Source organism: Pipra filicauda, unplaced genomic scaffold (assembly GCF_003945595.2).
Source record: "Pipra filicauda isolate LSUMZ 115617 unplaced genomic scaffold, ASM394559v2 scaffold141_size4267151_pilon, whole genome shotgun sequence".
NCBI lineage: Eukaryota > Metazoa > Chordata > Aves > Passeriformes > Pipridae > Pipra > Pipra filicauda.
Window position 1 is genome coordinate 1,042,893 of NW_024103896.1, and position 24,869 is coordinate 1,067,761.

The following is a 24,869-nucleotide window of genomic DNA, read 5'->3' on the forward strand; positions in this document are numbered from 1 at the left end:
GCCTTATGGATACTCCGATTTATTGTCAGAAAGGGGGGTGGAGGGCAGTGAGGGGAACCACCAAATGATTGTATAACCTGTAGGAAGAGAGTGATTTCTTCTTAATGATATCACTGGCCTGAACATTAGGTGGAGCCATCTGCACAATGCCTCTTCAGACCTCTGTTGTGATGGCACTTTATTATTGATAGCATCTTGCATTTGGGTATTTCCTCCCAGATTATAGAAATTTACACACTCAATCTGTGTAAACACTGCAAAGGAAGCAAAATAAAACTGGCTTCAGAATATCACTCAATTCTTTCCTGAAAGATTCTACATCAGCAATGACTTGCCTTCTGTTTATCGCAGTATGAATTGCACCTTTATTTTATATTTTCTCATACCATAGTACTTAGCAATAATGCAGTATGTGACCTACTCATGCAAGGAAAATTGTGCTTTACTAGTATGTTCCCACCCAAAGTTATTGCCGTTTTCTCACATCAACAGTCATAGAATCATGGAATCATTGAATGGTTTGGGTTGGAAGGGACCTTCAAGATCATCTAGTTCCAACCCCCTGCTGTGGGCAGAGACACATGCTTTGCTTTTGCTCTCCATATTTGCCATTAGACCTACTTTTTCCTTATGTGTCACAACTAGATTGACCAAATTGTAGTTCACTTTAGGCCATTTCTGACAGTTCTGTCTCAGAGTATGAAGTAGCTGTGTTTCCAACAGTCACCCCGCATGACTGAGTACCCTGCAGTCCATATACCAGCCATCTGCAACACATGAACTGCAGTTCTGCCCCTACTATGTACTGCTATCTTTTCAAGCACAGTATATTTTCAAGCTGAGCTTTATTTATTTATTCAAATAGTTATTCAAATAGTATTTACCTCTTACCTTTCCTGATTCTATTGCAGCCACAAGCAAACCAAAACCACTGCAACACAAAAAATACAGTAATTGTTAGATTTATGTCTCTGAGAAGATGTTTTTCCTATGAATATGTATTTTTGGCTGGGCAAGTGTCAGCAGACATGGTGGTAAGCTTTGGGTAACTAGCAACCCACAAATTGCATAAACATGTCAGCTCCAATGGTGTTTCCTTGTAGAGTATATTCAGAACAAATTCCTTCTTTCCTCTCTCCGACAGCTGACTTTCACAATGTTTGTTCAAAATTCATATCCTTGAGGCCGCTATGGGTCAGCAGTATTTGATTCATGTAGGCCATGGTAAAATTCATAAGATATTGCCAAGGGGGAAAGCATACATGGTTTAATAGCTTAATAGTGACTTATATTTCTGGAGAAATATGCTAAACAACAATTTGTTGTAGAATGTCACAGTCATTTCACCTGTAACAAACCAGCAATCATTAGACTGTGGTTGCACATCCCTCCATCGTGCTCACCTTCCTGGGAAGTGTGTTCAGGTTCATCTCTCTGTGCAGTCAGGATAGAAATTGAACTGAGCTGTCAGTAAGTTCCTTAGAAGTTATTCCGAGCTGCTTATCTTTCCATCTCCTTAGTACTTCTGTTCTACTGTGTAGAAAACATCTAAATGTTCCTGTGACCCTTAGGGACATGATTTAGTGGTAGACTTGGCAGTGCTAGGTTAATGATTGGACTCAATGACCTTAGAGGTTTTTTCCAACCTAAATGATTCTATTTCCCAGTTTAATAGTCTAACTACCAAACTGTTTAGTCATGTCCATTCACACTTTCAACTAATAAATTGATTCAGGCATGATTTTATTAAAAACCTATATCGGTATGTTACTTACAGGAAAAGGAATGCCAAAATAGATATGATGATGGATATTTGCTTAATTTTATTAAATAGTTATAAACAAATATTCATATCAGGATGATGAATAAAATAGGGACTAAGAATCATCATCCAATGAAGCTTTGGCACCCTTTGTTTAGGTACTCAGACTTCTGCCTGAGACTGACAAATGAAAATAAGTGAATATATTCTGGTTTGTTAAAAATAGACAGAACAGTCTTTAAAACAGAATAAAAAATAAGTCAATATAAGTACTGTGACCTTACAGTAAAAGTTACTTTAAATAACATAGATTTAAAAATAATAAAATACTCGGCAGAAATAATCAGTTTTTACTTAATTATCACAAAGTTGCATTCAAAAGATCAATTAAAATATTTTAAATATCTAGGTTTGGTACTGTCAGCCAGTTTTGCTGAAAGGGTTATCTGGTAAGAAGAACCGCAACAGCTTTGTTGCAAATTGATTAGGATTAAATGGACCAGAAAAATATTCCAAAACACTTTGAAATGAAAATGAATTAAAATTGGCATGAAGGTTCTTTATACTAAACTTTTAAATGTTTCTTCATATTACTTCCTTTCCTCTTCTCCTTTTGAAGTCTCTGAAACAGCTTGTATTGGACTATGATGCACTGTGGTGCATTTTTGAAAAGTTCTTGTGAGCTTTCTTTGAGAAGGTCAGGTACGTCCATTGATTTATTATTGTTAGGTACTTCTGCAGTCTTCAAGCAATTTAACATTAGTTCATGGCAGAAAAGGTCTTAAACAGAACAAGAAAAATAAACTCTTTTAAAAAGTTCTTTATTTTTTTTTCCTTAGCACAATTCTATTTAAAACAGGGTTTCTACCAATCTATTATCACATTTTTAAAATTACATAATTCTCCTGAGAAAAGCTGCTATTGAGACTTGCTGTCATATTAAAAGCTGCCCTTGCACTTATTTGGTTTGATACTCCAAACTCACTTAGGCACTATAACCTTCCTAATATTAAACCTTCTCGTAGTCACTTCTCACTTTAACTTTACTCATGCTTCTCCTAGTTAGGAGAGTAAGTCTGTGCACTCAATCAATATCTCTTTTATGCAAGGGAAACAGAAGATTATCTATTGACATTTTTTGATTCAAGAAAGTACATTCAAATGTTCAGCACGGTTTAGTGATCTCCTTTGGCATAGATCTCATTTTGAATCTAATATTTCCATTTATATTTACATTTTCTTAGTTGTAAACTGTTGCTTGCAAACATGAATATGGATTCAGCACATTATATTGTGTCTTGTTTTGAAAGATTACTTTTTTGTTGTTTGACAGTCAGATCTATTTTTTCAGTATTTGTAATATTACAGAAATGTTCCCCTAAAATTTTATGAAATATCTACAATATTCTAGCTGCTGAACTAAAAGTAGGGAACAAAATTATGGCACTAAAAGTTTAACATATATAAAAAGAAGCTATGTTATTAAGGTGGTGTTGCTCTCTTTTCATGAGATCAACCAAATTTCTGAAAAATATACTCTCCATCCATAAAATGTGAAACTGATTTTCCAGTATGTGGAATATTTGTATTAGGATTTGGCTCATATACAGTGTTACAAGTAAATTCATTAAGCTACTCCCAGCCATAATCAATGTTTGTGTTGCCCACGAAGTTAGTGACAAACAGTTGAAATCATCAGGAGACTTGTCCTTGACTTTAGTAAAAACCCGAATGAAAGTATATTAAATGGAAATGTGTAAATAACATTTTAAACAAGGGATCTATCCCAACAATTATTGTGCCATTTACAGAGGAATAGATAGAAAATATATTACCATATGTGAGCAATATATTTTGCCATTTTATTTGGAGACTTTTCGCTTACCCAACTGTCACAAAGAAAGAAAGGTCTTGCTAGGTAGGAACTGATAAATCATGATAGGCTATCTCTATTAGCACAAGTTAGCAGTGGTTTAGGACATGAAAGCCCTGGATGCATCAAGGAAAGCAACAAAAAATTCCAGACGGAATCATACTGCCTTGCCCTATGTCTTGCATATCACTTTGAAATATTAATTAGTACTTCTCAAAAGTCAGTTATCAAACAACCTCTTTGAAATATAATTGAAAGATAGATGAGCATGTACTTCACGAAGTTACAATTTTTTTTACAGAAAGAATCAGGTACTGATTTTGCATCACTATTTCCTAAATTTATGTCATCCATGATCTAAGTTACTTCTGGAATGCATTTTACAATACAATTTTTGAAAGAACTTGTCGAATGACCTATTGTATCATTGTACTACAGAATAGATATTTAAGCTTTTTAGACAACTCCTACATGTTATTGTTTTTTCTATGGGCCATGAATAGTCATTTATTTTCAAAGCTTTTTCTAACAGATTTAAAGCCAAAACTATAAAAGAAAGATCTTAATATTTGCCAATTAATGTGTAGTTTTAGTGATAGACTGTGTTTGCAGAGACATTATATGGAGGTGCTGAAAAATTTCACTTGCAGGATTCACTGGTGGTAACAATAGCCACAGTTCTGAAACCTAAAGCCTAATTACGATACTTAAGGGCTTTGTGTGAGTATAGGCATTGCTTTTAGTAATTTCACCAAAACAGGTTAAAAGTATATCCTAATCCTTTCTTCTTTGCAGACTTACAGTTAGATACAGATAGCATGTTAAATGACACATTTTTACTTAAAGTGTGATCATATCATCACATTTTTATGATTTTTCTCTCAAACATATTCTGAATGGCATTTGTTTTCAACTTTACACATTGGTTACTTGAATTTTTAAGCAAATTTATAATGCAGAAGGCAATTACACACTTAGGGTACAGATTCATTCTACATTTGTTGAGACAATTCTCTGTCGGCTCAGTACAAATAAAGGAGCCGTAAAAGTGCTGCTCAGTGAAAATCAGGCCCACTTATGCAGAGAAACTAGGCAAAATTTAATGGTCCTGATCTAATGGTCTTCATATTTGCGAATTCTCTCACATTATTTTTAAAAGTTCCTCCTCCAAATGGGTCATCGCAGCTTGAAAAAACCTTAGCAATATTTATGCTGAAAGAAGTGACTTTTTTATGACATACCAAAACACCAGGGGATGCTAAGAAGCCACTGACTGTGAATTTTTAAGGTTTCCTATACTCCTTACAGTCTTAACTTCACCCAAATTGAAATTATCCCTTATGCCTAAAGACCACTTCAAATCAGACTTCTATTGCTTTATGTTGCTGAATAAATAAATCCTCACCCATTAATATGGTAGAATATGTGAGTTGCTAAAGTAATTCAAATTCTGCTTTGGGACTCAACTGTATACAAATTTTTTTTACTGAACACCATTAGGGAGAGATTACTGGGTTTGATGAGCTTTGGTTTGGGCATAGTAAATCAAGTTCTATCATGTTTATATAGATGGTGACAAAGAAATCAAGGTAATTTCTCACTGTAGGAGTTATGGTCACTTACTTAAAATGTCTAACTCCAAGCCCTGGGCAACTCAAGTAGATGATACAAAATGAGTTGAGTGCATAGACATGCATTCTTTTTTGAAAATTATGGTTCTGAGTCTGTGGAAATGAGGAATAGAAGCTGCATGAGCAAAAGAAATCATAGAACCATAGAATGATTGGAAAGGACCTTAAAGTCCCAACTATCTTGACATGAGAAGGGGTACCTTCCACTAGATCAAATTGTTCAGAGACCAGGTTGCTCAAAGAAATAGGGCAAAGGAAATTACTCTGTTTTCAGATTACTTTTTTCCACCAAGATGTGAATATATTCTTGTGTAGACCTGCTCTGATTCTTGCAAGAGATTTGTGATTTGTCATTGCAGTAAAGAATCCTTTAGTCCAGGCTTCTCAAATCTTGTGATGTACATATTGCGTATTAGCTCTGTCATGTAAGCACGTTTAATGTGACACACTGTTTTCAAGAAGAAGCTGTCTTTGAATGCTGTAGAGCGAGAAACAGCTAGATTGCAAGGCCTTTGGAACAATTTCTTCCTCTCATGACAATGATGACTTTCTAGTGATGCCCTTTCTCTGACAGTCATAAAAGTGAGTGTTGACCTCCTCAAACAGTTGACCGAAAGAACGTTATGTTTATAGCTTACGACATCCGAACTATTCTGAATTGAGCTTTAAAAGATGAAGGGCTTATAAAGCTGTTCTATAATTCAATTTTGTGTATATCCACGGATAATACCAACGTGAGTGCAAGGGATGAGCTATCCATTCCACTTTATATTGTCTGAAGGCAGGCATTGAATTAGTTAGAGGCATATATCTTGATCTGAGCACAAAGCAGTCCTGACTAATGTCTATGATAAAACTTAGTTGATTTCAACAGGGGGAGAATTTCAATATATATATCCTATTTGTATTTTTATTCTAGGTCTGGCTTGGTTTCTTTTGTCATATTTGGCTCCATTTGCTGAATAAGATACTAAAAAAATTACTGAAATTACTGATTCCCTGGGGACCTTGAATATTAATTACTTTGTATTTTTGATTAATTAACCATGTGCTAATTACTGCATTTATGGGCTTGAAATGACTTATTCTTTCTCTGAAAAAAATACTACATAACATCTGTCATTTTAAAATCTTCACGCACCAGAATTTGTTATCCATTGTACAACTACAAATTTTATATTAGTCACTCTAGATTTACTACAGCATACATTGAAGTCTGGAGATTTAAGACTTTTGAAAAAGTAATAGTCTGCTTACCTCTGTGCTATTAGATAAAGGGAACCTTTCTAGGTATGCATGGTTTTAAAATAGGTGCTAAAATACAAATAACATTGTTAACATATTATCCTTACATTTTTATTCCATGTTCAAATTCAAAGATTCATCCCAAAGTTTCTGATTAGTCATTAACAAATTCCCTCCAAATAAGGTTTAGTGTTAACATATGCATTGCTATTAAGAGTTACTACTGAAATATGACATGTACTTATGCTTCTTTAAATTTAATTTTTTGCTGTCTGACTTTTTAACTCACTTTGTTTATTGTTTATACCTAAGAATACCTAGATATGCTCATTTATAGTGATTTACTTATACTGTTTTGTGTTTATACATTAGTATTTATTTATTACTAAAGGTGTTATTCTACAGAAACAATAAGATGCAACATCCCAAATGTTATGTCACTATTTCATAGTGATATAACAAGTTTAATAACTTCACAAACACGTTACAAGCACATAATAGATGGTATACAGACATGAGAGATTATGTGCCAGTTTTTTCAGACTAAAAATGTCGTAAACATATAGCCATAGGAAATAAAGATATATGCATATGTACAAATATAGATACATACATATATGTGAGTACAGGTGTTTGTGTGTTACATTTTCTGTCAAATAAGTGAATGATTTTACTTAAGCCAGTTTTTTTGCCCATTTCTGAAATATTTTTAAACTAGTAAGGCTATCACAGCTATCTTTTCATTCATATAATTATGTTTGTATTTATCTTAAAGATTATTGTTGCATATCCATAAAAGTGGTGCCTAGATGTCTAATGGAGAACCATTCCATCACTGGTAGCCTCAGTAAATCATTATCCTAAGATAATGACTTAATGATTCTGATTCAGAATAAGCTATTTTTCTCCTGGTTGTCTTGATACAATGAAAAATCCTCTGAATTAATGCAAGCAATCATGAGTAGAAATACAGCATTGGTTTATATATCTGTACTGCTGTAGCACAGAGGATCTTCTTGCATTCAGGGTCATCCCAGAGAGGTTTCCATTTCAGGCACATAAGATATACATGAAATAGCTTTTTGACAGCATTTCCAGACAGTGGGTATTTGCTTATCATTTCTACCAAGACATGATTTCTGTTCTTTACTTTTTTTGGTATTTGCTTGTATAGGCTTAGTTAGATTACATAAGATTACACAGCATTGGACACCACTTTTTAGTGCCTGAGAAGCTATACTGGAGTCAGGCATTTTGGGGAAGATAAAAATCACTATTTTCACAATAAAAATATATAGGCAATTGAAATGTTTTGGACACGAATCATTTTTTCCTTTCCTGTTTTTCTGCTTTTGCTGACATTATGTAACTGGTGGCTTTTAGGCTGTCATTATGAGAAGTTTGCAGTTTGAGGAGCTTAGAGTGAATTATAAATATGACTCAACACCATTAATATTGTTGAAAAGAAAAGCCGCTGCCATATTTGGAATATATAGTTTGAGGATATGAAGTAATCTTTTTATCCTGTAACAAAGCAATGATGGAAGCAGTCCTCATGTCTGATGATCAATTTCCAAATATATTTTAGGTTTTCCTATAGCACACATGCCTTCCTTTAGTTTCTGTCTCTCTTTTGGCCATCCTTACTTAATGAGAAATCTGAAGAAAAATGCTTCCTACTCCTCTTTTAGTGATATGTTGTCATGAAAAACTTTCTTTCTCCTCCCTCCTCACCCCTTTTTAAAGGATTATCAGTTTCTTCTGGTAGCTGTGGGGAGGAGACTGGGGACAGTATGGGAACTGCCTGCTGACTTCAGTGTGGTAACGTGGACAATGTGTGGGAATGCGGACAAACTTGAGTCACCAGCTCTGGACAGGACATCCCTATGCCTACATGGGTCACAACAGGACATTCCATCACTGCCCTCCCTTTAGCCCACAGAGCTCTCATTTTTGTGTGCACTGACAGCAGCTCCCAAGTCACATCCTTGACACTGTCAGCATTATCAGAGCATTCTGAGATAGCACTGAATCTGCAGAGACAAGGACCAGCTGGGTACTTGTGGGAAGAATCACACCCAGAATGTCTGCAAATTTAGAAAACAGCTCTTCAAAGGAAAGTTGGATAAAACTGAGTTTATTTAACCTAGACAAACCTCAAAGTCCTTACAAATAATTGATCTAGAGCAAACACAGTAAAAAAGTAAAGGACTTAAAAAAAATTAAGGGACAAATTGTAGCACAAATTTACATTTTATCTTCAAAAAAACAACTCTAAGACTTTATAAAGTTGTCTAGGCATCCAAAATGCCTTTGTTCTTGGTAATATGTCAAATATTTTCTTGCTCCTCACTAAAGAATTTTTCAGGAATCAAGAGAACATACAGCATAAGCTGAATATCTTTGGTGTTTTCAGGGGTAACATTCAGACAAATTTCTCTTCAATTAGGGCACACCATAAAATTTGTATGTATGGATATAACTTCAGTTAGGCTGATCAACTATGATAGCTTGTATGAAGAAAGAGGAATCACACATTGGAAACTGTATTTTGTTGTAGACTGGACTACAGTTAGGCTGAATTACTTTTCAGCTCTGAACTACAGATGCAGACAGCTGTAAACCTCTCTCTGTTTTCATGCAAATTAGGTGTTGCTATAGGCTACCGAACTCTCCAGTTGCCATCACAACCTTTCTCAGCTGGGGGAAGTTTGGATACTCTGCAAGTAATTAATACCAGTAATCCCCTGTGTAAGGTATCTGCCAAATTCACTACATAGCTACTTCTAGATATCATCTTGTAAAAACAGTGTGTCATACTGCCTAAAAATAATCAGGTCATTTCTTTCCTTTGAATTACCCTTAAATTCGTTTATCCTTATAATATGCATGAATAGTGAAAAAAAATATGAGGAATTGCAATCTAAAAAAAGGTAGGTAGCAAAATAAGAATTCATTGCATATACAGTTATCATAAAATGAACTCATCTACATGCAACAATTTACAGCTGCTCACCAAAAGCAATTCCACCCTCTTCTCAGTATTAACCAAGCAAATTTACCTTTTCAAGACTAGTAGAGCCTTGAGAAGAGCATGAGGACTCTTTAATATTTTTAGAGTTTTTAAGATATAGGAAAAAGAAAGCTTGAAAGAGCCAAGAAATACAATGAAATGAAAATTAAAGACTGTCACTCAGATAGTAAACTCCTACACAGGTGGAGAAATATATTCTCAAATGCTATCGGTCAGATTTTTGGCAGGAGAGTAATTAGATATGGGCAGAACAGCAGTTTCCATCATCATTATGTGGCCTGCAAACACATTTTTGCATAACAAAAAAAAGACCATTCTACAGCCTAATGAATGCAGTCATTAACTGTAATAACTTTAGCTATAGCTTGAAGGGGGATGGACTTCAGAGAAAAAGAAATCTGTTCAATTGATTCCAAGACATTGACACATTTTCAATGTAGAAAATAAGTGGAACTGTTTACAAAAGGGAGTCTATTTTTGTTGTATACATGTGTCTTTTACTATTTTGTCTAATCTTAGAAACAGGGGTTTTAGAAATGTGTGTTAGATGTTCCAGGCAGTTTTCACAGGAATCCAAAAGCTACACTCCTCAGCTAACTGTAACTGACTCACGACATTTCACATTGTTTGTCCAGAGCCAATAATTGGAAAGTTTCTTTCAGTATAGTGAGTTAGTTAATGGACCAAATGAGTAGACGTCCCTCTAGCTTTCTATGCTCTGTCCCACTGATGTAAAAAGACACAGCATCATGTTATCTATAGAGAAAATATATAAAATGGGGAGGAGCTGCTGCAGGAACATCTCTTCCAGTTGATGTTTTGGGTGTCCACCAGACTACAGTTGCAGTTGGTTTAGCATTAGACCTCCCTCTGCTCCCTTCTGCCACACAGGACTGGTAGCAGCCTAGAGGAGACAAATCCACCATCCTAGGCAAGGAAACTCAAATTGTATCAATGAAGTGGTTATCAAGTGATGTCAAAAGGAGTACTAGCTCTAAAACCATAAACTGTGGCACTTTAGTGGGATTTGTGTGTGTCAGAGACAACATGTACCTTTTTACTCTAAAAAATAAATCTGACACATTTTAATGAAGTGGAGAAAAAAACCCATTCAAATAATTTTCAGTAAATATATATTATCACCATATATAGCATAGAAATTATTTTGGGTATGTCAGGTGGCTCTCTATGAAAAGCATTCTGTTATTTATGTCATGAAGAAATTTGTGCGCAAGACCAGTTTAAAATATATACATTCTCTCTACCATTTATTGCCATCTTTTATTTAAACAATCCAAATAAATTCTTAATACTGCTGATATGGTTTGAAGCTGGCTCCCTGCAAAGTCTCCAAACCTTATCACAAGAAGTGTCCCCCTCCCCCTTAAACCTCAGGGAGAAGAGAAAAAAAATCAAGAGAACCGAAACGAGAGAGAGACAGCTAAAGCAATATATAAAAATATATTTGCACTTATATTACAGTTATATACAATTGAAATATATATACAATTTCAGAAGGAAATGGGAAAGGGAGAGGGAAAAAAAGGAACAAAACCAAAATAAAATCAATAGCCCAAGATCTAGCAACTAAAAGAATTGGCAAAAGAATATCTTACTACTCTCCTTGGGACAACAGAAAGTTGCGCTGGAACGACCGCCGGCAACTCCTGTCTCCCAAGGTCAGCAAGGCCTTACCAGGCCTCACTCCCCAACACGACAGACTCAACAGCAGGGAAACCCGCACCTCCAAAGCCGCCAAAGGCCTCTCCTCCTTTCTTCTTATACTCCGGCTTACATAAAAATCGTAGGGAATACTGGGTAAATCTGGACACTTCCTTGGTTACAAACTGGTCACCAAGGAAGGCCTAGACTAAACTACCACAACTGCACACCTTTTAAGGAGTATGGTTTCCCACTTAACATGTGTATAGAAGGAAGAAAATGTACTCTTCGTATTTTCAAAAAAATTTGATAACTTGATAGTATATTCCTAATAATACCTGATAGATCTTGATGGTATATACCTGATACCTTGATAACTTATCAATGCTTAACCTCTTTTGAAGCGAGTAGCTAACAAAAATATCGCCAATGGCCAAAAATTCATATTCGCAATTCGCTGTTTCTTAATTTATTAGTTAAAATAAATTGATGGTCAAATTTTCCCATAATAGTGACTGAAAAGAGTTGCGATAATTTCAGGGACTGCCAATTTGCACAGTGTACCTGGTTCTTCTGCCCCTTTTTATTATCCAACATATGGTCTTGCTAAATTTTAAAGCAGATTATACTTAACAGTCTTCAAATCATGGGGTTTGTGTCATTTTCTATACACTTGACTTTCAGAAAATAAAGTTCCAACTCTGTCAGGATACTGCCTGAACAACATAAACATAATAAGCAGTGGTACTGTTCAGGAATACTTAAATCTGAAGCTGTCCTTGAAGGATGTTGTGGTACTGAATGGAAAAATAATTGATTATAGTATCTATTTAACCCCTTTATCAGCATAGGATTTTCTTCTTTGAAACTTTTTAGTCCAGCTGGCCTTAAAAAATGGCAGAATTTCCCTACTTCCTTGGAAGGCTTCTCAAGAATCTGAAAATATTCACTGAAGTCAATATTATAAAAAAAATCTGAACCCCATAGTTGAGATTTAAGAAATGTTTTAAACAACATAGAAGACTTGTAACATTTAAAAGTAAAGTCTGTGTCCATTTAGTGTGTAGACATGTCAACTTGTGCAATCACTTTGCTGTCATTCAAATCTGAGGTCTTATCATTAACTAATTGGTATCAGAGTTTCAGTTCCCATGCCCAAGGTGATTTGGACTACGAAAGTAACAGGTCTTACGTATAGGGACAATAATATGGAATTAATGCTATGAATATTCAGAACTGAACAAGTGACCTTAAACTACCAAACTTGTGTTTACTTCAGACTGTCGACCAATATGTTTAAATTAGGGAATATAAAATCTCTTTTCTGTTTTAAAACCACAAAGGATTATCTTAATTAGACTGAGAGATAGTGTTATTTGGGGATTAGACCTAAAACCCTTCCTTTCACCCAAAAAAGAGAGATAAAAGTTTCATTTTCTTTCCTGCATACTCCAACTGCAAAATTGGAATACACACATAGCTGTGTGTATAGTCAAACACACGATTTGTCTTAAATTAATTTCTCTTATTTGTTGCTTCACATAGCAACTGCAGAGAGAGAAAGAATACAATAACAAGAAAATAAGTAAGATAAAACAGGAGAAGCTGTGGAAGCTGTGGGGGTATTATTTTAATTCTTAACATATTTCCTCTAATCTGATGGGTTTCATAGAATCATCATTCCAAGAAATATATCAAATCTCAACACAAGCTAATGCATATGCAGGGCAGAATGGATGTCAAGAAGTCCCTGTTCTCCCTTCACCAAAGCAGGGACATTTATATCAGATAGATGCTTTCATATCTAATTCTCTGACACCCTTAAAAGTCTCTAAGCTATTCTTTATTGCAAGGAAACTTTCCTCAAGTCTAAAATGAGTCTTTTTCTTTTCAGTTTAAGCCCGGAGTGCTTACCTCAACACGAAAAACAAATTATGAACCTTTTGCTGCCAGTTTTTATGTACTTGAAGACAGATATCACATCTCTCTCCTGGTATTCTGTTTGGTTCTTTAGGCTATAAATCTTCAGCTAATTCAATCAAGCCTGTTTTCTAGATCATCTTCACTCTTTCTGGTTAACTGTTTGTCACTAATGAGTAGCCTTTCCTCTTGTGAAGTTTGATACTAAAAGCTCTCCTGGATTTGTCTCATCTGCCCCTATTTTTCCATTCAGATGTTTAAAAGTAATTGTATATATAGTAATTATCTAAGAGATTGAATTATTTTATTGTGTTTATACTTAGTCAATAATAAATTTTGCAAATATTGGTGCCTCTGTACTATGATATACAACTATGTTGTGATTTACTGCAAGTAAACTAAACAGATCTTTAACAAGGAGCAGACCTCTTCCCCTCTGTTTGCTGGAGGGTATTTTTAAACTAAAATCTCCATCACCCTGGTAAATCCTTAAAAAACCGGTAGTTGGAGCAATATACATTTGCAAAGAAATCTGATAATATGTAAAAAACATCATGATAATGGCCCTGCTATTTCATGTTCATCTCTTACTTGTATTGCAACAGTAAAAGCAACTTTTACCTTTTTCTTCCTTCTGTGATTATTTTCTTTGGTGCACAATAAGTTATTTAAATTGTTTTTTTTTCTTTTTTCTTTTTTTTTTTAGAAGCACCATGAATCTTTATATATATTTTATTTTATACAGTATGGCTATTTTCCTGTATCACACCACCAGTCTCTAAGGAAAACGCACTAGATATTAGCCTGATGGGCAAGAATATAAACAAGGAAATATTGGATATGGGGGAAACATTTCATGATCCTGAAAACAATTCCTCATTGTGTTTAATGCGAGTGTAACACTAAGAGCAGTCAGACCTGAACATGCCATAGTCTTCTTACCTTGTTGACAACTTTCTAGCCTGGCAAGCTGATGAATGAGATCTCTGAATTTCTGCGTGTACCTGACAAATGTCTCGGCAAGGGGCCTTTACTTTTGAGGCTGCAGCTGTGCAACTACTTCTTTCTTTCGCAGCAAGGTTTCTTCATGTGCAACTCTAAGTTATTTAAGATGTCACTTTAAGGACATCTTAGGCCCTGTGCTCTTCAACATGTTCCTAAATGACCTGGATACAGAACTGGAAGGGATACTAAGCAAGTTTGTAGATGACAAAAAACTGAGGGGAGCTGTTGACTCCCTCTAAGGCAGGGAGTCTCTGCAGAGACCTCTACAAATTAGGAGACTGGGCAATAACCAAACATATGAAGTTCAACAAGGGAAAGTGATGGATTCTACGTCTGAGATGCAACCTTTGGTGTATATACAGACTGGGAAACGAGGTGCTGGAAAGCAGTCCTGGTCGATGGCAAGTTGAATATCAATCAGCAGTGCCCTGGCAGCCAGGAGGGCCAACCATATCCTGGGGGCATCAGGCAAAGCATTGCCAAACCGGTCGAGGGAGGGGATTGTCCTACTCTCCTCTGCACTGGTGCAGCCTCACCTTGAATATTGTGTGGAGTTTTGGGCACCACAGTATAGGAAAGATATTAAGCTATTAAAGAGCATCCAAAGAAGGGTAAGAAGATGGTGAAGGGCCTTGAGGGGAAGCTGTGTGAGGAGCGGCTGAGGTCTCTTAGTCTGTTCATCCAGGAGAAGAGGAGACTGAGGGGAGACCTCATTGCAGTCTACAACATCCTTGTGAAGGAAGACGAGGGGCAGGCATTGATCTCTTCTCTGTGGTGACCAGTGACAGGACCCAAGAGAACAGCCTGAATTTGTGTCAGAGGAGATTTAAGTTGGATATTAGAAAATGGTTCTTCACAGAGAAGTAGTTGGGCACTGGAACAGGCTCCCCAGGGAAGTGGTCACAGCACCAAGACGGACAGAGTTCAAGAAGCATTTGGATGATACTGTCAGGCACATGTTGGGACTCTTGAGGATGGTCCTGTGCAGGGCCAGGAGTTGGACTCAATGATCCCTGTGGGTCCCTTCCAACTCAGCACATTCTCTGATTCTATGACACCTTCCCATTGGCTAAGAAGCAGTACCTTCTATTTCTAATGATCATATTCACCTAGATCAGAATAAAATTAGAAAGCACAATTCCCATGTATGGGAGAAAACCTGAACTTGTGTAGTTATCTGTTAAGGATATTCATGTCCTGTTTAATCTGTTTGGACTCTTTCAAGATTCTTACTGGAATACTGTTCCCTTGGACTTGCTTTACTACTTGTGAGGAAGCTATTCTTAACCTCTTGCTCATCTAAATATCCTCTACATCTCACTGCTAACATAAAGAACCATTTCTCTCACTAGCACACAGTCCTGCACTGCAGTAGTGCACATTGACACTTCAGTAGGTAAAAGTAGAGATTAAACTGGGCTTCATTCAGATTTCTTTGTCACAGCCAATTTCTGCTGCCAGAGCATCTTTCTTCAGTTGAGTAAGTAGATTTTAGTGGTAGTGAATACCATTTTGAACCTTTCATAATGCAACAACCAGTGGAGTACAAGGTTATCACCAGCTACTACAGTAAAATTAAGCCATTAGGAGTAGAAATAAGGTCTAAGGAGTGACAGGCAGGACTATGAAAGTAAGCAGGTATTTCCCTCTCTGTCACCTTCTCCCTCCTCTTCACACCCCTCAATGACTTCAGAGAATGTCACAGGACTACTCTTTCAAATATATCTGTCATCCTGTCATCAACATCCTGTAAGTGCTGTTACTGTACTGTGGGTGCAGAATTTAAATATCACACACAGTATTGGTGCTTTTCTATATTCATTCTAGCCTGTGTACCTACTCCACTTTCACCAACCTTTAGATAGTAGTTTAGCATTTGCATTTCCCCATTGTCCATCTGAGGCTTTGTTATCTCTACGTTGTTGTCTCTACAATAGAGATATTGAGTGCGTTTTATATAATATGCCTTTTGCCCAAGAAGCTAAGCTGAAATACTTATTTGAATGAGAAGCAGCTCTGTTGAATTAAGAAGCTCTCCAGCAATAAAGTTGAGAAGAAGGCTTATGTAAGATGAAGTTGTCATTTTCATCTTTTTTAATAATTTAAAGTTATAAAATGGTATCTTCTTAGAGAAGATAACTATTCATAAAGTAATACTATAAATTTTATAGCACCCAGCTGGATTAGATCTACAAAACTGTTCCTTTGAAAAGGATAAAGAAATTAATTACAAGAGAACAGGGGGTTTTTTCCTAAGTTTCTTATGAGACAACTCCTAAATCTGGGATACTGAAATTCTACCCAGTTTAAAAAAAAAAATTAAAAATCCCACACTACAGAAAACCTATCACTTACTGCATTCAAGAACTTGTCAGGTTTTACGAGGGTGGATAAAACTGCTTAAAAACTTGCCAAAGATTAAGATGAGTGTTTTAATGAAAAGGTTAAATCACTCATAAATTTCAAACACCTTCTCTTGCTTTTATCACAAAACAGTCCATAAGTGGGTCTGTCCAATAAATAGTCCTGGTGGAAGGTGGGGTGCATTTGCCTGACTGAGTCTCTTGAGTGTGATTGGGAACACTGACGCTTGTGTTCATCCCTAAGCTTGAAGTTAAATTTTCCAAGGGCTGTATTCGAGCTGAACAGCAATGCTCATCTTTCTCCTTTTATGAATGTATATTTTATTTTTCTGTGCAGAGTAAATCAATGCATTTGAAATCTAAAGCATGTTTGATAGTTCCTTCATTTTCAATCCAGACACTGGATATTATTTTCCCCCTTGGCGAAGCTGCTATTTACTGACATTGCAGCTGTGCTAAGAAGACAAAGTCAAGAGTCCAGGCTTCAACAAAATAGTCTCTGTGCAGGAGTCACTCTCTGAGGTCTTAATTTTTGCCCTGTGTGAGGACAGCTGAGTGCAGAACACAGGGAATATGCTGGGGACCAAGTGACTGCCGCAGGATTCCTGCCTGCTCTGCAGTACAGAAGAAAATTTTAAAACAGGCAGCAAATGATCAAAATAGAACAACAGATCCACACAGATAAAGGTCACCTACATCACTTACAGTATGACTAACTTAAAATAGGACTAGCTTTAAACAAACAATGAAGTTAAAAATAAGACAAGTTAAGCTTACTTTTCAACCTTTAGTTATTTAACTTTTAGGATTTAAGAGTAGTCTCTATAGTCAGAGAATTTTTAGAGGCCAATCTGAGATTTTTCTACAAGTCTTTAACTGTAATACTTGGAGCTTTTGAAAAATTTAGATATCATGTTCATGATAAAACAGCAGAAATCTGCAATGTTCTTTTTTTTTTATGAAGTTGAGTGAAACTTCATAAAAGTCACTACTACCAAGAAAATCCATTGTGAAACTGGGGAGAGGGGAATTACCCTGAGAATTTTTTGACATTTTTTTCAATTAGGTTTTCAGTCACTTCTGTCTTCTGGTGGTCAGAGTATTGCAAGCTGAAAGGTTAACAGAAGGGGATTAAAATTCTGTGTGCAGTACTGTATCATACAACCCCATAATGCTCCAGCTCAAGCAACCAAGAAACAGGAGCAACACATGGACCTGCATGATGCTCTGCCCAGCTTCATTACTCATGTCTGCAAGGAGGATTTACAGCTTCAGATGTAATAAATGCTGTGCAAGTGCTTCTGCTTGAGCAGGGTCAGCCTATTCAAAATTTGCTTCTGGCTCTTTGTGCCATGCTCCATCATGCAGTATGGACATGGTCTGCAACACAGTCCTGTGCTTTGCACAGTAACAGATCATCTCCTTTCAGGTTAGAGTAGTATCAACCCAGTGTCAGAGAAACACTGAATCCAAGATTCTCTCCCCAAAGCTCAGTGAGGTTTAGCATGATCCAGAGAAGCACTTATACACGTCAGATTTCACGATATGTGTTTTTTAATGTTTTTTCAATTACCTGAAGTGGAGGATGTGGAATACACAATTTAAGTAGAAGGTGACAATGTCAAGCAAATGTAAGAAAAGCACTAAATTCTTCTACTAGAAGAATTACAAGTGCTTTACAATACTCCACTCAGAACCACAGCTGTGGGTGTGTGCTCTAAGGCTCTGAATTTTAATGTTGAGGAAGCTCTTTTATTACTCCTTTGAATGGTTAATGCTGTGTCTTTTTCCTTTACCCCTGCAGTGATGGCTGGGCAGACAGGTATGATGTGACAGAAGGGTACCAGAATGAAGCAGTTGGTGGGATAACGATCAAGCTCCAGTCTCCAGATGTGAAATGGTTTGATGATTACTACCTACAGCTTCGGCCAGAAACCAACCATAGAAATCCATGGTTTCAGGAATTTTGGCAGCACAGGTTCCAGTGCCGGTTGGAAGGGTTTCCTCAAGAGAACCCTAAATATAACAAGACATGCACAAGTAAGTGAATTTATTACTTCTGCTGTATAAAACAATCTGACTGAAGGTCCTGTGTAAATAGCTCATGTTGGACTGATGCAGCCTTGTTTGGTGAAATAGTGAGTGGGGTTGGAAGGAAGTAAGCTTTAATTGCAATACTTGCTCTTTTCAAATTACGAGAAGCACAAATTTAAAAGCATTCAGGTTTCTAAAGAAACAAAGGAATGGTGCCTTGGTACCTAACTACTCTTTATATTTTAAAAACTTGATGCTACTCCATCTCCATAGGCATGTAAACACTTTCAAAAATAGTGTAATACAAAATTGAATGTGTCTTTTCTGAAACAGAAAAGACTTTGGCTTTTCTGCTTTGGCTCACAGGAACAATGAACGAGGTAATATACTAAAAGGTATCTGAAGTCCACGTGGTATTTGTGAACTTCAGATGGAAGACTAGGCAATTTTAAAGATTTCATTAGGTTTTCTTTCAGCCATGAGTCATTTCAGGAAATGCCATTTTGAGCTGATATTTTTCATTAAATTGTACTAATTTTAGCAAAAATTGCCACAACATTTTGTCACTTGTACAATGCAGAGCAAAACTCTTTTTTTTCCCCATATAGATGTGGCACATTTTTCTGAGTTTTTCTTGGGTTTTTTTTTATGACTTCTGTTAATTGCTCTTTATTTTGTGAGGTGCCAAGCAATACTAAGGTTATCCCTAAAAACGGGATTCATCACCCAGTGTGCATTTACTTTTACTACAAGTATGCTTTAGAAAACAAAATACTACATTTACTTTTACTACAAGTATGCTTTAGAAAACAAAGCAATCATGATTCATTGGTCACAATTTACCTAGTTCTCTTATCTAATTAGCATTTTACCTCGTATTGGTTGAATGATTCTCCAACTTCTCATGCTAATTAGCCTGCATGCTCAGTCTTGGTGGTCAGTGGTCTCAAACTTCCCCTGCTGAAATTACCTTTTACCCAGTTGTCTTGGTGTGCAAGATGCAGACTGAGATCTGGGTAGCGGGAGACCAAGACAAGAGGTCCTGAACTGGCACCAACCCCTTGCATTACAAAAGGCATGGGGACCTATGGCTGCCAGCCACATAACAAGAGACACAGCAGGAGCCAAGGACTCAGTAAGAAGACTCCAGACTATCTCAAAGGGGTCCTTTGTTCAGGGTCCTTTCTGTGAGCCTAGGAGGCCAGTTTCACTGATAAGGCAAGACCCTGTTTCACAAACCCCTTCTTATTCTCTGTAGCTCTCTGGGCAATTTTAAAACTATTTCTGACCCTTGAGATATCACTAAGACAATGGGTATCCTGACAGAGTTGGGGCATAAGGTGGTGCTGCACTGGACATTAGTGCAACCACAGCTCTAATCTCCAAGGGGTCCTCCCTCTTAAAAATGTCAATATCTTCCACACATCAGTGAGAGCAAAAAAATGTCTTTAAGGATCAAAGTCTTGGATTTACGCAACACAAATCCCAATGAAAGTCCCACTTAATGTTCTTAAGTCTTTCTTTTAACTTGGACAAGGTCGCAGAGGAAGTTTGAGATGTAAACCTAGTCTAGGAATCCCAAAATCTCAGTGTACACCTTCAACATTCAACTGACTTTTCTCCATAACTTTTGTTGTTCTACCCTTCCAACACGGGTTTTATTTGCATTATTGACAGGTACTGCATATCGAGCAACAAACTTCATTGTTTTCCCCACGATAATGTAGATCTCTTTCCTGAGGTGTCAGTGCAGTGGGCATGGCTGGATGTGGGCTAATAAAGACTTGGTTTTTATCACTGTGCTGTGTAAGCAACAACATTTCAATTTGACTTTTCTGGGTTTCTTTTTTTACTTACTTTTTACCAACACTGCAAGAATCTAATTTATGTTTCATATGAAAGATCAGAAACTGTGAAATGTAAGTACTTTCAGTGTCTTTTATAGTGCCTAAAATACAATTCACCACCACAAAAAAATTATTGTGGGAGTGCAGGGAGATGTTGTTAATACATTAAGTCACCCAGTTGTGGATATAAGACAACTTAACCATAAAGCTTGAATAGCTTGGCATTAACAGCGCTCATGGCTGGAAGGTTTCCCACACAGAGCCACAGTTCAAACAGCTTCCTAAAACCTGGGAATGACAAAACACAAAGAAATGTACAAGAATACAAATCTTCTGATTTATAAATCATTAATAGAGAAAAGGACCATTTTCCCAAATAGATTGTTCTAATTACTTTTTCTTCAGTTTTATTATAATATTCATTGCCAGACCATGATGGCTAAAAGAATGAAAACCAGATAATAATACCTTCAATTCTTTCTTGTTGCTGTAGGACAAAAAACGGTAATTCAGTTATGGAGTTCCCTGCGGAGTTCCCTAGGTTAACAACATTATGCTCAGCAATCAGTTAAAACTGCCCATCTACTCAAGGTTTTCACACAGGAAGGTTTTAGTCATCATGTTACTTGGTTTTATAGGTTTGATTTTTGTCTAAACCATCTGTCAAAATTCATGTGAAGGAAATTCAGTGTTTGGCATGAAAGATGACATGTAGATTTACTTAATGACTTTTTTTCTGTGTCTTAAGTGCTAGGACACTTATCCTGTTTTTCTCATAATAGCTGCAAAACTAGGCAAGGATGTATGACAAAAGTGAAAAAACATTGAAGTTAGACAACTTTGCAGATTTATCATCAAGAAAGACACAAATATATTCACTGAGAATTGCAGGAGTGAAAGATTGCAATGCTGAGAGTTTAAGCTCAGAATTAACATGGATTTTTGAGACTGTTATGGTAGTTTTTGTTTCTACCTCATTTCCTATCTTCCATACGAATTTGAAAACCATGTCTTTATATAGATTCTTGTATTTATATTTGTTTTTTTTAAGCACTCAAAGTTTTGAGTCTTAAATTCCGTCACTGCAGACTTCACAGTTGTAAAGATGACACTTGCACTCGATGGCCACTACCATTCCACAGACTGTCCTGACAGTTTCTGCATGGTGATGAATATTTTGGTTCTGCTTCAGATTTCACCTAATAAGAAAACAGGACTGTATCCTTTAATTTATCTAACTGAATGTGTGCTCTTCTCCACAAACTGCATTTAATTTAAAAAAAAAAAAAAAAAAAAAAAAGAAACAATCTACATAAAAAAAATCAGGCTAAAGGTGTTTCTCAGAATTTCAATTAAAGAGATTAATTTTCTTGATCAATGATGGAGAGAAATCAAAACCCGTTTTTTACACCAAAAGTCAAGCAATTCTTTACTTCTTGGCATAATGATAAAAAGATTAACATAAAGCTGATTGATGCTAATAGATCAGGTCATTATTAAATAAAGGTGTCTATATAAAAAGCAACAACAATTATGCTAGTGGGAAAAAAATGAATTATGCTCTTTAATCTGGTTGTGTTATCATGAAAACATAAAGAATAGTTAACAGTAAAAACAACTCATTTAAATAGCAAGAAGATAAGCACAGGAAGATATGACTGAAATCTGAGTAATAACTGGCTTCACCTATGCACCAACTATGGATTTAGTTGTTTAAATCTCTTTATTTGCTTTGATGATGCCTGCCTAGTAGAATATTAGGCTAGGTTTATCTCTTTGATAAAAAATACATGAAGTCATAAACCAATGAAACCATCTCCACTAACTTGTGAGGTTTTTTTAACTTTTTAATATAAGTTATTCATAGACAGTTCCAGACAGGTATTATTATGAAAAGAAGACATGATTTGTTAAGATATGTAAAATAAAATTATGAAATCAGTTAAACAAAGAGAATCCAGAAAAAGTCCAAAATAATTTTTATCTCCATTCATTTCTACCAAACACCAAAAAGTTTCCATCCCTTCACATACACTTGTTCACATTGAGATGAAAATTTCAACATCGAGTTCACTTTTCATTTGCAGATTTGAACACACTTGCTTAATCCAAATGGGTGTCACTGCTGCTGTTAAGTACATTGATTTTCTTCCCAGCTGGAGCACGACAGAAAGTGAGAAGTTTACAGTCTTATCTGACCTGATTTTCAGTGCGATCAGTTCCATGTCACAGGAGAGGTGCTACAAGCCACCTCTGAACAACAAGAGTCAGAACAAAGAATGTAAAATACATGTTTAAAAGGAAACATATAGTGGCCTCCAGAGACTAGGTATTTTACAAGACTTAATTTGTCTTCGCCTCTGGCACCAGTCAGATTTTTTTTTATTATCTAATATCCTAATTCAGTAAAGTTTGTAAATAGGGATGCCAGCTGATCTAGATGAGTAACTCCACTCGATGACCATCTTCAAAGTGCAAAAGGCTAATCCAACCCTTTAGTATTGATTACCTTTAGAGCTTTGAAGACTAGATATTTATGTGCTTGCTTTCTTTAAGACAAGCATTCCACTGGAAATCAAATGCCTAGTACTTTTTCATCCTAGTGGAGGTGTTTTACAAATGTGTCTTAACACAGAACAGAAACAAAACTCAACATAAGCAAAGTATGCGGTGAAGATCTGGCTCAATGGACATTAGTGGAAAAAGTGGAGTCTTCAAAGTCACCAAGAGAAGAAGCATATTTATTACATTTAGCAGTCTGTTAAATTGTTTATATTGCCTCCACTGCTAAGTGACATAATTTTCCCCGGGCTCTGTAAAAGCCAGAGGCATGGATGGAACAGCATTTTTTATGATGATATTCAAACACAGAGCAATACCAGAACACGCATCCCAAATATCTGTGATCCAAGTGTAAGACAACGAAGAGTAAATAAGTAGAGGCTGATGCTGCTGAAGCAGTTCAGTATCTTATTTTGACTGGCAGAGATTACAGACTTCAGAAAAAAATAGCAGTTTCATATAAAGGAACAGTAGAAACAAGAATCTGGAGGGAGGTCACTTGTGCAGGTATTTACAGCAGGTTCCTGACATTAAATACTGTGGTTTGAAGCAGAGAGGCAGAAAACAAATGAATATTATGGAGGCTGGGTCATCACAAAGATAGCCACAGACAGAACACAGAGGGCACTGAAAGTCAAGAAAGCAACTTATGTCTGATATGATTGGAAGCAAGAAGCCATTGACAGGGTTTGAAAGGAATCATCATAGTGATGAACAGGGAAAAGGAGATTTGCAGCAGCATTCTGAAGGGGTCTTGGCAGGATGCAGAAATCACAAATTCCATTCATGATTTAACCATGTGGCTTCTCTGAGATAAAAGTACTTTTTATGAGAGTGAAAAAATTGACATAGAAGGAGAATGACCAATATATTCTAAGCAATTCAGATGAGGGTTAAGAATTAATTAGCTTATTTGCAGAAAGGGAGATTAGAGAAATTTGGGATACATATGAGAAAAGTTTTAGAGCTTAAGGTACATAAAATAAAAGTTAAAAAAAAAATCTACCTGTTTGCTAAACCTCATCTGGCGCCAGATACTTTTAATGAGGTCAAAAGGTCACACAGAAAGTCCCACAGTTTCAACTGAACAGAAATTTGGTTTAATTAATGGCCCTTTTGGGTTTCCAGATAGAACTAAGGAATGAAACATGCTGTCTAATTTTGCACTGTAACACACTTATAATCTGTTGGTTAAATGTAAGCTCAAATGCCAAAATTGGTTTAATCAGAACTCAGCCAACAAAACATAAGTGCTGTCAGAACGGAAGGGTATTTTCTGTGTTTCAAGGAATGTGTCATATTTAAACATCATATTCCCCAGACTTAACATTCCTACATGATTATTTATAGATTGTAAATTAAAACAAACCAAAACAAGTTAAAATTAATTTCCGTCTTTTAAACAGTGTTAAAATTAAAATGCTTTTTAATTCTCCTGAATAAATCCTGCGTACCATTCAGTTTGATATCCATGCTTGAGAAAATGGTGTCTATTTTTCGTTCTCCTAGGATTTACTTAAGCTGTTACTCTTTTTGCTGATTTTGTCAAACTTTACAACAGAAGCCAGACTTCCACTGTTTTATACGCAACCAAAGGTGAAGGTCAGCCAGTTAAATTTGTGGGAGCTCTGAGCATGCCTCGGTCAGGTAGGCTTAAATAGATGTAAAACACCAAAGTCAACTAAACACTCAGAAAAAAACTTTTGAAAGTCCTCTCTCCATTTTAGGACACTGAATTTGGTCTCTCAGTCATTCTCAACATTTTGGTGCTAATCAACATACAAAGTGTAACAGTGTTGGCATTAGCTTTCAGTTGCAAAGTGTGAAAGTCAGACCTAGTCAAAAGCATTGGGCAAGTGGATTGCATTCAAAGATATTTGAAAAATGTTCCATAGCAGTATGTTGATTCAATGACATATACTTTGAAATAA

General features: G+C 36.1%; 1 protein-coding gene across 5 annotated transcripts in view; it reads left to right on the forward strand.

The window, feature by feature from the left end:
* GRM5 (glutamate metabotropic receptor 5) overlaps positions 1-24,869 on the forward strand; it is a 246,112-nt gene that overhangs the window by 158,123 nt on the left and 63,120 nt on the right. For all 5 annotated transcript variants that reach the window (XM_027744597.2, XM_027744599.2, XM_039378599.1 and 2 more), the window contains one exon: positions 18,300-18,535. In XM_027744597.2, coding sequence (XP_027600398.1) covers positions 18,300-18,535 — 236 coding nt within the window. The remainder of the gene's footprint in view (positions 1-18,299; positions 18,536-24,869) is intronic.